Source organism: Gracilinanus agilis, chromosome 2, assembly GCF_016433145.1.
Source record: "Gracilinanus agilis isolate LMUSP501 chromosome 2, AgileGrace, whole genome shotgun sequence".
In the NCBI taxonomy this organism is placed as follows: domain Eukaryota; kingdom Metazoa; phylum Chordata; class Mammalia; order Didelphimorphia; family Didelphidae; genus Gracilinanus; species Gracilinanus agilis.
In genome coordinates this window covers 40,952,508-40,970,010 of record NC_058131.1, presented here as the reverse complement: position 1 = coordinate 40,970,010, position 17,503 = coordinate 40,952,508, and the positions used below count along the sequence as shown (strand labels likewise).

The following is a 17,503-nucleotide window of genomic DNA, read 5'->3' as shown; positions in this document are numbered from 1 at the left end:
ATCTGCCTTCCTCCCCTTAGGGAAACCGTGCCCGAGAATCACGTCCTTCTCAGGAAGTCTTGCCGGATTATCTCTGTTATCTCCCCCATTAGCCTGGGCTGGGTGCCCAAGGACCAGGACTGTGTCCCCCATGATCTACATTCTGTTCCCTTGGGTTCCTCCCACAGTGCTGACCTTGGAGCTCCGCTCCAAACAGATGCTCACCATGTTTGCTGACAAAGGAGGGGGAGGTGGCCTCCGCCAAAGTAGCAGAACAACTCTGTCATCAGCTGGGAGATCAAGGGGACTTGGAGCCCTCTCAGGCGAGGAGGGAGTTAGCTCGCCCTGTAATCATCGCTGGCTTTGCTGACAGCTCTGATCCACCCTCAATTAAAGATGGGGAAACTGAGGCACAAGGGAAGTCGTCTGTCCTAATCATCGTGTTACCTAGCTAGCAAAGTCACTGAGTCAGAGAGCGGCAGAACAGGAAGTAGACGCAGATCGCCGAGTCCATTCCTGGCATCTGTCCGCACTGGGGCTCAGAGCCGCACTGTGAGGCCTTGGTTGTGAGTCAGAAGGCCTGGGTTCAAATCAGGACTCTGCCATTAACTCTGGTACAACCTCGGGCCGGTAACTTCTGAGTGAATGGAGGAGGCAGACCCGGCACACGCTGGAGGAGACGCAGCTCGTGTTACGTTGGGCAAAAAGTCTTTTCCAGATGTCAGCCCTCTCCTTTGGGCTGCTCTGTCCTCCAGCCCACGTCTTCTGTCCTTCTCTGTAGCCCCAGCAGTCAGCCCTGTCCCTGCCTCTCTCCCTCCTCCTCTTGGGGCCTCAGTTTCCACATTAGCAAAATGAGTGCTGAACCAGATGATCTCTAAAGTCCTTCCGTGTGAAAAGAAAGCCATGACATCAGGACCCCCTGAACACGATGGCCTTCTCCCCCGAGCCCCGGAGCCCCCGAGCCCCCCAACCCCCCAGCCCTGTTCTTAGAAGGACCCTCCACTCCCTCTCCTCTAGAGGACCAGCGACTGGGGCTGCTCTGTGCGAATCTTGATGGCATTCAAGGTGAATCGCCACCCCCCGGGGAGTAGCCCAATGGCTGGTACCGAGCTGGCCTGCAGGTCATACCTATCAGTCGTTATCAATGGAGCAAACAGCCCCAAGACTATAAAGGTGGGAGAGGCTGGTGGGGCCACTCCAGTCCTATAGGCCAGCCATTATGCAACTATTGTGCAGGCTCCTGGCCTTCTCCAGCCTCTGCTGGGGCCTCGGCACCAGTCAATATGCCCCAGACCTTATCACCTCGCTGCCTGGCCTGGCCAAACTGCCCAGCTTCAAGCAGTGGTCTGGCTACCTGAAGGCTGGCTCTGACAAATACTTCCATTACTGGTGAGTTCTGGATATGAGAAAGATCATTCCAAGGTCCCAGAGATCTGCTGACTTGCCCAGGCCAGACAACATCAGTACTTGGGGAAGACGCGGGAAAGGGGGCAGAACCTAAGTGGTTCAGTAGATTGAGAGCCAGGCCTAGAGATGGGAGGTCCTGGGTTCAAATTTGACCCTAGCCACTTCCTAGCTATGTGACCCTGGGCAAGTTCTTAACCCCAATTTCCTAGTCCTGGGCTCTTTGACCTTAGAACACACTTAGTATTGAAGGAAGGAAGGAAAGAAGAAAGAAAGAAAGAAAGAAAGAAAGAAAGAAAGAAAGAAAGAAAGAAAGAGAGAGAGAAGAGGGAGGGAGGGAGGGAGAAAGGAAGGAAAAATAAAGTGAGAAAGATATGGGAATCTCAGTTCTCTTGATCAAGGCCCTGCCTTTGGCTCTGTTATTGTCCAGGATGCTAAACCCATAGAATAGAACCTTTTTTATATCCCCGTCTTCTTTGGCAATCTAATGAAACCTGTAGATTCTTTCTTAGAATCCTATATTTAAATGAATGAAATAAACATGGGATTATAAAGAAAATCAAAGATTAGTGAATGTAAGTCTATAATTTGTTTTCCTAAGTTCACAGACCCCTAGAAATCTATCCACAGACCCCTCTGAGAACTCCAGGTTAAGAACCCCTGCTCTAGGCTGAGATCTGAAGGGCAGCACTAATTTATGTTCTATGTGATGTCACTGGGAAGTTAGGAAAGAATTGCCCACTTTGTTGGCTTATGGAAGGAGCCCTGAACCCTCAAATTCTGGCTCAGCCATAGTTGGCTAAGTGACTTCAGAAAAGTCATTTACACAATCTCTGGGGAATCCTATTCCTTAAAATGAGGAAGTTGGGTTAGATGTTCTCTAAAGCCCTTTCCAGTGTAGAATTATCCTATCATCTTTTTTTTTTAAACCCTTACCTTCCGTATTGGCCAAGGTGGTAAAAGTGCTAGGCAATGGGGGTCAAGTGACTTGCCCAGGGTCACACAGCTGGGAAGTGTCTGAGGCCAGATTTGAACCTAGGACCTCCCGTCTCTAGACCTGGCTTTCAACCCACTGAGCCACCCAGCTGCCCCCTATCCTACTGTCTTATAAAGCTAACTCAACAGCTTAAACCCTTTCCCTATAGAAGAGAAAAATGTTACTATCCTATTCCCAATTAGTCAACAAAGTACTGGAGCTAGGGGACTGGATGTAATAGAAAAGAATAGGCAAGAAGGAAAAAGATGAAGAGTCAATCCCCAATTCCCTCTGCAAAAACCCACCCCCAAGAGGAAAGAGTTCTCCCTATCCATCTCTGTAGTCCTGAGAAAGGACTGAGTCTAGATTCTGGAATTTTTCCTGCTTCTCAGGTCTTAGACCAAGCACTAATGCTATGTTGGAGGTGATGTAGAAGGAAAAAAGTCTTCTAAGTCATTTCATAACATATACCTGGCCCCCACAAAAATTCAGTCACTCCCAAGTTCTCATTCTTTTCTCAAATACTCCCAGGAACAAGGAACCCTCTCTGTGAACACCTTCTTCTTTAGAGAAGCTGCCTAGCTCACCAGAGAGGGATTTTTCTCTTTCTGGTCTTATAGGTTTGTGGAGTCCCAAGGAAACCCTGAGTCTGACCCCTTGGTTCTTTGGCTGAATGGAGGCCCTGGCTGCAGCTCCATGGAAGGTCTATTGGCAGAGAATGGCCCCTTCAGGGTGAGCATGGGAAAACTTCTAAGCGTGAAGGATGGGCTGGAGAGAAAATGAGGTTTGGATTTCCCTTTCTGTCCTGGCCAGGACAGAATCTCAAACAGAGAATGGTGACATCATGCAGGCTAATGCCTTCTGTCTGTCCTTCTGTGCAGATAAATGATGATGGCTCCCTCTACATGAACCCTTATAGCTGGAATCTAGTGGCTAATGTGCTATATCTGGAGTCACCAGCTGGCGTGGGTTATTCCTACTCTTCCAGCCAGAACTACCAAGTCAATGATCAGCAGGTGAGTGAAGATGACAGGAAGGGCCTGGGTTTCTGTATGTGTGAGGGGCTGGAAGAAAGATATTAAATCCAATCCTTTAAATCCAAGAACAAAAATGGCCCCATCATAAGCCTCAACAGGGTGAGAAAAGATGATCTCTAAGGTCTCTTCCAATTCTAGCATTCTACTTCTACCTGCCAAGGTTCCTTCCAGTTGTTCCATCTTCTATGGTTCCTTCTATCTTTCATTCTGTGGTCTAACATCCTATCTTCTGAGGTCACCCTTTAGCTGTCATTCCATGTTCTATTTTCCAAGGTCCCTTCTAGCTGTCATTCCCTGTCCTATCTTCTAAAATCCCTTCTAGCTCTACGATCTAACATGCTTCTCTGTTTTTTCTAAACCCTTACCTTCTCTCCTAGAATTGATGCTAAGTATTGATTCCAGGGTAGAAAAGCAGTAAAGACTAAGCATTTGGGGTTAAGTGACTTGCCCAAAGTCACACATCTAGGAAGTGTCTGAGGCCAGATTTGAACCTAGGACCTCCCATCATCAGGCCTGACTCTCTTTCCACTGAGCTACTCAGCTGCCCCTAATATCCTATCTTCTAAGGTTTCTTCCATCTGTCATTCTATGATCTAACATCCTATCTTCTGAGGTCCCCCTCTAGTTGTCATTCCATGTTCTAGTTTCTAAGGTTCCTTTTAGCTATCATCTCATGTTCTGACATTTTGTTTTCTTAAGTTCCTTTTATCTATCATTCTCTGTTCTAGCATTTCATTTCTTTCCATCTCTAACATTCAATGCTCTAGAGAAGATCTCTTTTAGTTTTGACGTTCTGTCTTCCAAGGTCCCTTCCATCTCTGGCATTCTATGATCCTATGGCTATTTGGTTTTTGTCCTTAGGTGGCAGCTGATAATTACGAGGCCTTACAGAGTTTTTTCACCAAGTTCCCCAGCTTCACCAGCAATGACTTCTATGTATTTGGAGAGAGCTATGGTGGGGTCTATGTGCCCTCCCTCAGTGCTCAGATTGTTAATGGTCCAGCCTCCATCAACTTCAAGGTAAGTATAGGTATCAGTTCTACCTAGATCTAAGCGGGGGAGCAGAAATTACATGGAGGAGGTTTGTTTCCAAATCCTTCATCTAATGCCTTTCCACCACAGATGATCTGGGATGGAAAAGCAATGTAGCTTGTGATGGGGCTTTCTGGACTTACTTAGCTATCTTTCCCATGCAGGGCTTTGGGGTAGGGAATGGGATGAGCGACTACGAGCTTAATGATGTGACACTGATTGAATTCAGTTACTACCATGGCATCATTGGAGACGAGTAAGTTCAGAGGGAGTTTGTGAGTATGTGCTTCTTCTTTCTCATTCTGCCCTTCTCTCCTCCACTCTTCAACAAGGTTTCTCTTGTCCCAGGCGGTCCTCAGCTTAAGAGAAAGGTAGAGACAGCTAGACGGGTTTATTTGTAAAAGACACACTGTAATCATCAGGAGAGAGAACGGACCAAGGGGGGTTAACTGGTTGTAACCTCAAATATCAATAAATCTGGGAAAGGCAGTGGGATTTAGTGGCTACAGCCTTTAGAGCCCTAAAATCCAGGAGGACCCAGCACATAATAAGTATATAATAAATTCTTGTTGATTGATCAATTGACTAACAGACAGAAGGTTTCCATTAGAATTCTTGAGCTGACACTATCTATATATCACTTGTCTTTCTCTCTGACTCAGTTTTCTCTTCTGTGAAATGGGGGTTATATTTTTCCTAGGCTCTCCCTAAGGGTTTTCGTGAGGATCAAAGGAGATCATGATTATGAAATACTTTGTCACCCTCTATAAATATAAGCCATCCTTATCATGACCAACATAGACACATGTCTGCCTTAGTTTTCCTACTAAATGATAATTTCCTATATTGCTATATTATATTAATTATATACCTATAATATCCTGGGACTATTTCATTCATTTTTGTATACTGCACTACAGTGGCTTTGTATAGGGTAGACATTTAAAACCTTTTATTAAAAAGGTTTGTTTTTATGTCACCTTTCTAAGAGCTTTAGCACTGATAGAATGCTTGTAAGAGTTGTAAAATGAGGCAGCTAGGTGGTTCTGTGGATTGAGAGTCAGGCTAAGAGATGGGAGGTTCTGGGTTCAAATATAACCTCAGATATCTCCTAGCTGTGTGATCCTGGACAAGTCACTAGTAAAACCCCCATTTCCTAGGGCAGTGATTTCCAAAGTGGGCGCTACCGCCCCCTGGTGGGTGCTTCAGGGATCCAGAAAAGCGGTGATGGCCACACTTTTTTTGTATTACATTCTATTCTGAGTTCAATAAATAGTTTCATAATTTCCAGGGCGCTAAGTTATATTTTTTTTCCTGGAAAGGGGACAGTAGGCCAAAAAAGTTTGGGAACCACTGGGCTAAGGTAAAAAAAAGTTTGCCAAATATTCTCATTTGATCCACACGACCACCTTGGGAGTGGGTGCTGTTATTGTCCCTATTTTATGGATGAGAAAACTGAGGCTAACAAAGATTAAGTGCCTTGTTCAAGGATCACAACATTAGTAAGCTTGTGAGGGTGACTTTGAACTTGGGTCTTCTTGACTCCAAGCCCAGCACTTTCCCTTAAACTACCTAGATTATTTCCTTATATCTCTTTCTGCCTCCATCCAACAAGCTATTCCTTATAATAAAGAATCAAAAGAAAGAGGGAAAAATGCAGTTCTTCCAGACTAAGCCACAGTGTATGCCCTGTTTCACCCGGAGTCCCCCACCTCTGCAAAGGAACAAGGGAGGTGCCTTTTCCCGTCTCTTTCTGGGAGCCAAGCTGGGTCACAGTTACCAGGGAACACTCGGTCTTGATCGTCTTTGGTGGTGATGGTGTTACTGCTCTTTTTTCTCTCCTTACCACGTTGTGGTCCAGGTGCCCTGGGGCTCCTGGTTATGCACTATCCATCTGCATTAGTCAGTCCGTGGAAGATTGCCCATGCCTCCCCTCTTTCTCTACGTCCTCTGTTTCTAACAGCCAGTGATATCCCATTGCGGTCAAGTACCACATCTCTGTGGTGGATCCCCAGGGGGTGGCCATCTGCTTCGTTTCCTGCTCTTCCTACAAAAGGTGCCCAAACCCTGGGTGCCCCGAAGGTCTTAGAGCAGGGTAAGCTCTTAGCATGGAGCCTGGGCACAGAATGAAGGCAGAACAAATGCCTGCTGCCTGACTGACGGAGTCCTGGCCCCCAGAATGACCCTCATCTCCCCGCCCAAGCCTTACACATCCCAGGATCACACAGCCCAACCCCGCTTATTTTACAGGGGAGGAAACTGAGACTCAGAAGGGTTAAGTGAGTTGCCCAAGGTCACACAGATACATCCATGGCCTCTGAGGGGGTCGCATGTATTCGAATGCGTACTATTAAGAATGTATATTAACGTTCAATGTGATCGCTGGTCCCAGCCCCATGGAACTATGCCTTGGGAATGGATGCCAACGAGTAGCCGTTTCAATAGAGGATTAGTTAGTCTAACAGATCCGTGACCTTGCTGTAGTGAGGGGGCGGCCGGATGCGAGCCCCAGGGCCTCCGCTGTGCTACTCCTTGCAGGGGATTGGAGGGCGGGCTCGGGTTGGCTTGGGTGCAAATTCCCTCTGGGGGAGGGCAAAAGCGCGAAGCCCATGCGCGCACTCCCCCGCTTCTCACGCCCCTTGCACTCTGCCTGCAGCCTCTGGGACTCTCTGCAAACCTACTGCTGCTCGGAGGGCGTCTGCAACTTCTATAACAGCACCCAAGACAACTGCTTCGATTCCGTGAGCCCTTACCTTGGCCTGCCCGCGGAGGCGGCCCTCATTGGCACACCAAGTGCCCATGTGCCCCAGCTAGGACTGGGGCTCTTCGTTCTCTCCCTGTTTCCCTGGACTCCCGGGCGGGGGGTGGGGGGGGGGGGAGAAAAGGGAGGGGACCCCCGAGCTCAAGTTAAAGGTTCCTGATCCCCAGGGCTGGCCGGCTCCTGTTTGCAACTCTAGGAACAAACATCCCAGAGCCTGGAGGGCAAGGTGAACCTTTAGCACTTGGGGGCCCGGGGATTCCAGCCCGGCCGGCCAGCGCAGGGGGAGCAGTGTCCCCCCTCCTTGGGTCCTCTCTGCAACCCCGCTCCGCTCCGTCCCGCCCCGCCCGCCCCTGGCCTCGGGCTGGGCTGCGCGAGGGGCTGGCCAGGTTTAGGGTGGCCGGGGGGAGAAGGAAGAGCCCCGGGCCAGGAAGGGGGGGCAGTTTCAGCAGCGGCTTGCACTTGGCTTCCCCGCAGATCCTGGAGGCTTACAGAATGATCCAGGGCGTAGGCCTCAACGTCTACAACCTCTACGCGCCCTGTTGGGGGGCTTCGGGCTACCAGGACCGCTATGCCGCCGATATGAGCAACCTCTATCGAAAATACCAGTTCAACGTGGCCGTGCCGGTAAGTGAGAAGAATCAGGCAGGGCAGAGGGGGCCGGGCTGGCAGTCCCGCTGGGCGGCAGCCCCGCTGAACGGGGGAGCCTCGTCTCGGTGTGAGGGAAAGAGCCAGAAGACCTGAGATCGAGTCCCGGCTCCCTCACCCAATCCCTCAGGGCTCCCCAGTAAAGTCCGGGGTGGGGAGGGGAGGCGGGTTGGAGGACCGGACCGATAAATCTCTTTCGGCGCTAATATTATGTGATTGGAGGAGAGCGCTTGTTACCTCTCTGAGATCCAATAAGTGGAAAAGGAGGGATTCCCGTTTAATTCAATTCGTTAAGAGCGAGACTTGGGGGTGGAGGGCACAGCTAGGTGGTTCAGTGGATGGAGAGCCAGCTATGGAGACGGCAGGAGGTTCTGGGTTCAAATCTAGTCTCAGACACTTCCTAGCTGTTTGACCCTGGGCAAGTCGCTTAACCCTTATTGCCTAGCCCTTAACTGCTCTTCTGCCTTGGAACTGATACAAAGGGAGGGAAGATGAGGATTTGGGGGGGAAAAAAAAAAGCAAGGCTCTATAGTAGGCACAAGGCATTAAAAGAGGCAGACGGGGCAGGGGGGGGGTGGTCTCAAGATGCTTTTTCTTTTCCTTCTATTTTAAAAATCCTTTCCTTGAATCTTCGGATCAGTACTGTGTATGGGCTCCATAAAGGGCCAGGCAATGGGGCTTAAGGGATAACTTGCCCAGGGTCACTGCTAGGAAGCGCCCAAGGTAAGATCTGAACCCAAGTCTCCCAGCCTGGCTCTCCATCCCTCCATGGGATTTCTTGCGTCAGTCATAGACCTCGATGGCACTCTAGTGAAACTTCTAGAGCCCTTCTCAGATCGGGTTTTTAAATGCAGAAAACGAATGGAGGGATTTCTAAGGAAATCAAGTTAGACTGAAATAAGAGTTGTTGTTTAAAAAAAAAAAAAACCCAAAGAACCCTTTTCTCAAAGCAAGTTCATGAACTCCCAGTTAAAACCCTTGATCTAAGAGGATGAAAACTGTTTGTAGCAGTTTACTAGAACATTTTGTACCAAGAAAACCTTGTTCCTAATTTCCGTGGAGATGGGGGAGGGGGACGTGTGCTGAGTAGACCGGCCCTAAAAGCTGTAGAAAACCAAAAGAAAAGTCCAAAGGCTGAGATTCTTACTCTTAGGATCTTCGGCTTTTGCCTGAAATGCACCTGTTACTTTCCTACCTTTTTTTTCCCCTTACCTTCTGTCTTAGATATCCATTCCAAGGCAAAAGGGCAGTAAGTGCTAGGCAAGCAGGGCTAAGTGACTTGCCCAAGGTCACACAGCTAGAAAGTATCTGAGGACAAATTTGAACCCAGGTCCTCCAGACTTCAGGCCTGGGGTTCTAGCCACCGTGCCACCTAGCTGCTTGGCCACCTTCCCCAGAAAGCTTTCCCTGATCCTCCTAGAACCTCACAAAGAACCATGTTTGTCCCTCTCCGATCTGCTTCTTATATATTTTTATGTATTTGATTTTTGTATTGCGGTTATTTGTGCGCGTGCCATTAGAATGGGCCCTCCTTTCGAGCCAAGACTGTATCTTCCGTCTATCCCCAGTGCTTTTTTACCCATTCTAAGCACTTCAGTTCATTAGTTCATTCATTCCAGAATTGCCACCATGCCATCTCCCTCAGTGCCTAGGCCAGGACCTCTGAGGAAGTGTCCATTCAGGGGTGATTTGAGGCTTCAAAGTGGCCGGTTACCTCTATACAGCCCCCTTCCTGATACCCATTTCATTCTCCTTCTTCCTTTTTTTTTTTTAGACCCTCACCTTCCACCTTAGAATCATCACTATGTATTGGTTCTAAGGCAGAAGAGTGGTAAGGGCTAGGCAATGGGGGTGAAGTGACTCGCCCAGGGTCACACAGCATCCATTTCATTCTTAAGACTGCTTCTGCCTTCTCTTCCCTGCCCAGAGTTCTCTCTTGCTATATGGGGGCAGCAAGGTGTAGTTGGAGGAGCACCCCTCCCCCTAGCCTCAGTTTTCTTATCTCTAAAATGGAGACAGTAATATTCGCACTATGTACCTCATAGAGTTGTGAGGAGGAAATGAGGTTCTGAAATATTCTATACATGAGTTATTTCCACGATGGGAGCAGAGTTGGGGAGGAAGAGGTGGGCTTGGGATGAAGGCTTAAAGAGGAGAGGGGGAGGCTTTCTTAAAGGGGGGGGCAATTAATTTCAAATAGGATTTTGGGAAGGTTCAGTCTGGGGATAGGGGAGTGGGAGGGTGCAGCTCAGGAATCTGGTCCAGGGCTTTCTGGGCTTTTGCTGTGTATTTAATCTTTTCCTTGTTTGCCTTTAGGCCCCAGGAGCTCCCGTTCCCGGAGTCCCTAAGTGCATCAATGCCACTGCTATGTACGTGTGGCTGAACCAGGACAACGTGAGGCAGGCCCTCCACATCCCTGCATTCCTCCCCAACTGGGAACTTTGCAGGTGAGCTTTCTCCATCCTCTCCTCATCCCTACTCCCAGACATAGAAGATGCCTGTTCTGCTGGGGGGAGGAGGTCTCTCCTGGCCCCTCAAGTGACTGGATGGTCCTTGCTCAGGGGAAGAAGAGATGGGGGAGCCCCCAGGGGGGCTTTAGGGGTTTCCTTTGGGGCTTACCCTGGAGGCTAAGTGGATGAGATTGTGTTTCAGTCGAGAAAACTTGTTGAGGTCAGATAAAGAAACTGATGAGACATGAATGAATGAATGAGTTTAATGAAAAAGCTTTAATTAAACACAATATGTACAAAGCACTGGGCTAAGTGCTGAGGCTACAAATGAAAAATGGAGACATTCTCAACTCTCAAGGAGCTCACATTCCAGTGGGGAGACAGCATACGTGGGAGATTTCAGCTTTAAGTCAAATGGAAAGGTCCCTTGGTTTTTATGGTGGTGGTAATGGTAATCCCCACTTTCTATTTGAATCTCTAGTACTTAAATCATAGGACACCTAGGTAGAGAAGTAGGTGGACTGTTGGTTCTGGAGTCAGGAAGACTCGTTTTTTGGGGGGCCTCAGATATTAGCTGTGTGACCTTGGGCAAGTCATTTAACCCCCATTGCCTAGCCCAGTGATGGTAAACCTATGGTATGAGTGCCAAAGATGGCATAAAGAGCATTCTCTGTGGGCACATGGCTGCCCTATTCCCCTGCCCTACTCCCCAGTTTGTTACTAGAAAGGCAGAGAGAGACTCAGGAGGAGCTGCTCTCCTCCCCGTCTCTACACTTCACCTATCCCTCCACCCAGCAGCTCAATGGGAGCACTTCTTTCCTCCCTTGCGTGGGGTAAAGGTGGGGGGCTCATCTGGCAGTTGGTGAGGGGGGAGGATGGAACTCTAAAAGGTTCACCATCACTGGCCTAACCCTTACTCATTTTCTGCCTTAGATCCAATACATTATATTGATTCTAAGGCAGAATGTTAGGGTTTTTTTTTTTTTATCCCATCTTCTACAAGAAGTCTTCCCCAGCCCTTCTTAATTCTAGTGCCTTCCTTCAGTTAATTATTTTCTATTTAGTCTGAATAGAGCTTGCTTTTTTAAATATTTGTTTTGTTTTCATGTTATCTTCCCGATTAGATGATGAGCTCCTTGAGGACGGGGATTATCTTTTGCCTCTCCCTCTTTTTTTTTTTTTTTTTTTTAAATCCCTTACGTTCTGTTTTAGTAACAACACTAAGACGGAAGGGTAAGGGCTAGGCAAATAGGGTTAAGTGACTTGCCCAGGGTCACACAGCTAGGAAGTGTCTGAGGCTAAATTTGAACCCTCCTGCCTCCAGGACTGGTGCTTTATCCACTGGGCCACCTCGCTGCCTTTTTGCCTCTTTTTGTATGTCCAGCCCAATGCCTGGCACGGACTAGGGGCATCATTGATGTCTGTTGATTTGATTTGACTCTCATTCTCCCTCTACCACAGTGATACGTTTGCTGCTCCTTTTTCTCTTCTTCCCTACAGCACGCTGGTGACTTCTCACTACCAGAGACAGTACATGGACATGGCTCCCTTCTACCAGGAGTTACTGCAGAACAACATCCGTGTCTTGGTGTACAACGGGGACACTGATATGGCCTGCAACTTCTTGGGAGCCGAGAAGTTTGTGGAGTCCCTGAACCAGCCCGTAAGAAGAGAAGGGGGTGGTGGAGGGGGAAGTGGAGGAAGTGTGGGAACCTCCTGCTTAGAACACATTTGTATCTAGGAAGATCTGATTTCTAAAATGAGTTACAAAAGGACACACTGCCTTCCGGTGTGGGGGAGATGTAGAAAAGAGCTTTGAAAGGGAAGTTAGAGGACAACTAGGTGGCAAAGTAGATTGAGAGCCAGGCCTGGAGAAGGGAGGTTCTGGGTCCAAATATGGCCTCATACACTTTCTAACTGTGTGACCCTGGGCAAGTCACTTAACCCCCACTTAAGGCTAGCCCTTACTGCTCTTCTGCCTTGGAACTAATACACAGTAGTGATTCTAAGACAGAAGGTAGGGTTTAAAAAAGAAGGCAGTCATGTTCAAATGAATGTCTAAGAGTCAGCCCCACTCTCTTGGCTGCAGTTTCAGGAGGAGGCTGGGCAACTGCCCTTAGGGTGGCCATGACAGAGTGAGAAGGGTGCTGGGGGGCAGGACGGCTCTGTGCACCCTCTCTTGCCTAGGGCAGAGCTCAGCACACAGTAGGTACTTTCGTGGAATTGCTGTTGACAGATCAGTCATTCAGGCTGTCCTCCTTTCCCTGGTTCTCACAGGTGATGAGCCCCTATCAGCCTTGGTACTACAAAAACCAGGTTGCGGGATTCTTTAAGGAGTATGAGCGGATCACTTTCCTGACCGTCAAGGTAAGGCGCTCCCTCCTCTGCTCACCCGTATTCTGCAGAGGATGGGACAGCCCTCAAAGGACTCGAAGCCACGCTGGATCCCGGGGGCTGCTTAGAGGGAAAGAGCTTGCCCAGCTTTCCGAAGGCCTGAAGGGAACCTCAGGAACATCAGAACTAGGAGGGAATGGACAGAGGCAGCTGGGGAGAGTGAGGAGGCATCTGCTTTAGAGCCCGAGGATCTGGGTTTCTTTGTGTTCTCCTCCTGCTTCCTGGCTGTGTGACCTGCACATCACTCAGCCTCTCGGGGTCTGTTTCTTTTTTCTGTAAAGCTGTGGGTTGGATTAGATCAGCATGGAAAGCTTTTGGGCCTCTGGACCCCTTTACAACTCTCCTTCAGTTTTTTTTTACAACTTGACTTTGTTATTTTTTTTTTAAGAGCAAGATAGAGCCCGAAATATTTACTTTTTTCTTCGTTTCTTAATATTTTAATGATACCTTTTATTGTATGTTTGGTTATTTATAGATAACCTTCTTCCACCTCACATACAACTAATTGAACCTTTAAGAAATAAAAAAGATTGGGTGGGGGGGCAGGTAGGTGGTTCAGTGGATTGAGAGATCCAAGGTCCTACATTCAAATCTGGCCTCAGACACTTCCTAGCTGTGTGACCCTGGGCAAGTCATTTAACCCCCATTGCCTAGCCCTTACCACTCTTCTGCCTTGGAACCAATATACTGTATTGATTCTAAAATAGAGGATAAGGGTTGGAAGGAAGGAAGGAAGGAAGGAAGGAAGGAAGGAAGGAAGGAAGGAAGGAAGGAAGGAAGGAAGGAAGGAAGGAAGGGGAAAAGCTTAAAAAATATATGTGATATAATATGGTGGACAGACTTAAAAATGATTGAGGATGGGGGCAGCAAGGTGACTTAGCAGATTGAGAGTCAGGTCTAGAGACAAAAGGTCCTGGGTTCAAATCTGGTCTCAGACACCCTCCCCCCCACCCCGGCTAGGTGACCCTAAGCAAATCATTTAACCCCCATTGCCTAGCTTCTGCCTTGGAACAAATGCATAGTAGTGATTCTAAGATAGAAGGTAAGAGTTTAAAAAGTGATTGAGAACTTCCCACCAAAGAGCTTTTGTTCAGATGAGTTACAGATATGTTTGTTTGCATGTTGTCTCCCTTGTTAGATTGTGTGTTTCTTGAGAGAACAGATTGTCTTTTGCTCTTTTTGCATCCCTACTGCTTAGCACAGTGCCTGACACATAGGAGACACTTAATAAGGATTAATCGATTGTTCTGTAGATTTTTACTGCATTAGAAATAAAAACATCTTAGTATTATTATAAAAATAGATCTGACCTCCAGGACCCCCCAGTGGCTCCTAGACTACACCTACAGAATCAGGGACTAGTTGAACCGTAAGATTTCTTCTGGCTATCAGCCTTCTGACCTCATGGGAATGGGAATGGTGCAGAGGGGATGGGAGCTCCCCAAAAATGATCTCAAGAAAGCAAATGGGGAAATTGAAACCCAAAGGAGGTCACAATCAATAGGACTGAAAAGCCACTGTTGGTGGGGATGAACTCAGTCAGCATTTGTGAAGTACCTACTATGTGCAATGCCCTGTGCTAGGTGGTGAGACTATAGGGACAGCGAGGTAGCCCAGTTGATAGAGAACCTAGACCTGTAATGGGGAGGTCTTGGATTCAAATGTGGCCTCAGATCCTTTCTCGCTGTGTCGCCCTAAGCAGGTCACTTAACCCCTCTTGCCTAGCCCTTGCCACTCTTGTAGCTAGAATTGCTACTAAGCCGGAAGGTAAGGGTTTGTTTGTTGTTTTTTTTTTTTCAATGCATCGTGCTAAGTGGTGAGAATATAGTGATTAAAACATGATGGCACAATCCATGTTCTCACGTGCCTTACATTCTACAGAGCTTGCTGGATAATCTCTGGGTGCTTGTTGACGTGTCTCTAGAGGAATCGGGACTTGAGCTTATATCTCCATCACTTTCCCATCCATCTCTTTGTGTTGGGGAGGGTGTGGCGGGGCTGGGAAGGAGACTGGGATAACCTGGCTGGAACAGAGCGTTCACGGTGCTCTGTACACATCCACTATATCCAGGCCCTGTGATTTCAACTGTATAAATTAATAGTGTCTAGTAATTACGTGGCACCTTAAGGTTAACAAAGAACTTTATATATATTATCTCATTTTATCCTCACGATAACTCTGGGAAAGGTAGGTGCTGTTATTGTTGTTGTCGTTGTCGTTATATCCATTTGACAGATAAGTAAACTGAGGCTAGCAAAGATTAAATGACTTACCCAAGGTCACAGAGTTGTGTCTGAAGCATGATTTGAATGCAGTTCTTCTTAACATTCTTAAGTCACTCTAGCCACTGCAGCTTTCTATGACTCAAAGTTTTCAAAAGTTGCCTGAGGTTCAGAGAGTTAAGGTGACTTACCCATGATCCCACAGGTAGGAAGCAGAATTTGAATCTAGGTGTTCTTGTCCCAGTCCAACATCCCATCTGTTTGGCCTTGTTGCCTCTCTTCTGCACACAACAGAGTGACATTGAACTGACCTAGGCCTGGGTGGTTCCATGAGACGGGTTCTTTGGGCTGCTCTCTTTCTGCGGTGCTCCTGGCATCTCCTGGATAGTCTTGGTCCGAGCCAAGAATTATCGCCCAGCCCCACTTCTCCTCATTTCCTAGGCGTGGCTTTGGATGTTAGTACTTGTGTAGCTTCATCCCCGCCCCATCTCCCTCGCAGCCAGGCCCACACGCGCCAAGCCCACATTCGGGGAGCCGGTGTCCTTGTTCCCGTTTGTTCGTGCCTCCTCCCGGGGGGCTCTTCACCTCTCTCCGTCTGACCCGCAGGGATCGGGACACATGGTTCCCCAGTATCGGCCAGCCCAGGCTCTGAAGATGTTCGAGTCTTTTCTTCAGAACACTACCTACCTGTGATCGCCCGCTGCGGCTGGTAAGAACCCCCGAGGGGCAGCAGGGTCCCAGGGTGGCTTCTGCTGCTGATTTGACTTCCTGCCGCCTTTTCTGTCCTTCGAATCCTGGGGATGACCCTTTAACGACACTCGAGCTGTCACTAGTATTATGGCCTCTTGGACCAGGTAAAGAAGAAGAAAGGATGAACAGCTTGGAGGAGTGGAAAGAACTTAGGAGTGAAAGGGGGAGAGGATGAAAGGAGGGGCCCGTCCATGCGGGGGGGGGGGGTCTCAGGGCTAAGATTACTTGTTGAGATCTAGGATTACGGTCCCAATTCTCCCACAAATCTGCCAGCTGGTGTTGAGCAGGTCACTTAATTTTTCTGGGTCTCATCTGAAAAATGGTGGCACAATAGATAGAGTAGCCGTAAGGATTTAGGGAGTTGTTGTGTCATTTTTTAAAGTCGTGCCTGACTCTTCATGATCCCATTTCAGGCTTTCTTGGTAAAAACACTAGAGTGGTTTGCCATCTCTTTCTCTGGCTCATTTGACAGATGAGGAAACAGAGGCAAACAGTATGAAGTGACCTACCCAGGGTTGCATAGCTAGCAGGTGTTTGAGGCTGAATTTGAACTCAGGAAGATGAATCTTCCTGACTCTAGGCAGAGTACTCTATCCATTGCAACCCTGGCCTCTGACACTTATAGTCATGTTACTCTGGGCAAGTTACTTAAAAAAAACAAACACGACAAACCTCTGTCTGCCTCAGTTTCTTCCGTTGTAAAATGGGAATCATAATAGCACCTTCCTCCCTGGGTTATTGTGAAGATCAAATGAGATAATCTTTGTAAAATGCTAAAGAAAACAGCGACTCACATTTACGGAGCACTTTGGGTTTACAGAATTGTTTTTTCCCAACATCCCTGGGAGGTAGGTCCTGAAAGCCTAACTTTTCCCACTTTTTCCAGATTCACAGAGGGTAAGTGACTCCGTGATTTGCCAACAAAAGTATCAAAATGGGACACAAAATTAGATCCCCCTGCTGGAAATCCAAAGCTAGAGAGCTACTGTCCCTGCACAATAGAAACCCTTCAACACCAAGTCATTGTGAGACTCCAAAGATGAGAGAAATGCTTTGAAAGTATCCCCAGGAGCATGTTGAAAACCTAGCTGCCGCCTTTTTCTCTCTTTTTTTATTTTTTTAAACCCTTAACTTCTGTGTATTGGCTCCTTGGTGGAAGAGTGGTAAGGGTGGGCCATGGGGGTCAAGTGACTTGCCCAGGGTCACACAGCTGGGAAGTGTCTGAGGTCGAATTTGAACCTAGGACCTCCCGTCTCTAGGCCTGACTCTCAATCCACTGAGCTACCCAGCTGCCCTTTTTTCTCTTTTTTTAAACCTCTTTCTCTCTCTCTCTCTTTTTTTTCATATAGATACTTCTCAGGCTGCCCATTGCTAATATTGAGATAGCAGCCTGAGGTCCTTGAAAAGCTCCCACGATTCGATTTGCAACCCCCTTCCCCCAATAATCCCAGCTTATTACAATCAACAGCCTTCCGCAAGTTTTCAAGGACTAGAAAAGATTTCAATTTCTGCAATAAAAAGTGAGTTCCTAAACGTTCTCTTGGTCTTCTTTTAACCTCTGGCATGGGAAGGAGAATGGGTCTGACAGTTTCTGTTCCCTTCTCTCCCTTCGCCCCAACTCCCAAACTACAGAGATCTGCCTCAGGCTGAGTCCTTCCTGGGCCAGGAGGTGGAAGGGAGGCTTAGTCACAGAAGGTGAGATCTTAGAGCTAGAAGGAACTTTCAGAGATAATAATAGTCGAGCCCACCTCCCTGACTCCTATCTGTATGACTCGTTACAGCTTCACAAGGGTTTTCCTCAAATCCACCTTTTTTGGTTAGCAGCTCCCCTATCTCTAGTCCCACTTTATGG

At 47.9% G+C, this 17,503-nt stretch overlaps 1 protein-coding gene across 1 annotated transcript; it reads left to right on the top strand.

The window, feature by feature from the left end:
* The first annotated feature begins 1,198 nt into the window (after nucleotides 1-1,198).
* Nucleotides 1,199-17,166, top strand: LOC123234560 (lysosomal protective protein-like). The gene is made up of 12 exons (XM_044660465.1): nucleotides 1,199-1,368; nucleotides 2,980-3,091; nucleotides 3,241-3,375; nucleotides 4,258-4,416; nucleotides 4,593-4,684; nucleotides 7,085-7,169; nucleotides 7,664-7,813; nucleotides 10,151-10,281; nucleotides 11,785-11,947; nucleotides 12,562-12,651; nucleotides 15,508-15,610; nucleotides 17,001-17,166. The coding sequence occupies exons 1-11, from the start codon at nucleotides 1,199-1,201 to the stop codon at nucleotides 15,592-15,594; spliced, it is 1,374 nt and encodes a 457-aa protein (XP_044516400.1). The 3' UTR covers nucleotides 15,595-15,610; nucleotides 17,001-17,166.
* Nucleotides 17,167-17,503: the final 337 nt, after the last annotated feature.

What these genes read in the sequence shown, in the direction of transcription:
- LOC123234560 (XM_044660465.1), top strand. Translation starts at nt 1,199, where the DNA reads ATGCAACTATTGTGCAGGCTCCTGGCCTTCTCCAGCCTCTGCTGGGGC. An exon ending in CCCAACTGGGAACTTTGCAG is followed by an intron (nt 10,282 to 11,784) that starts GTGAGCTTTCTC and finishes TCTTCCCTACAG; the next exon opens with CACGCTGGTGACTTCTCACT. An exon ending in TGGAGTCCCTGAACCAGCCC is followed by an intron (nt 11,948 to 12,561) that starts GTAAGAAGAGAA and finishes TGGTTCTCACAG; the next exon opens with GTGATGAGCCCCTATCAGCC.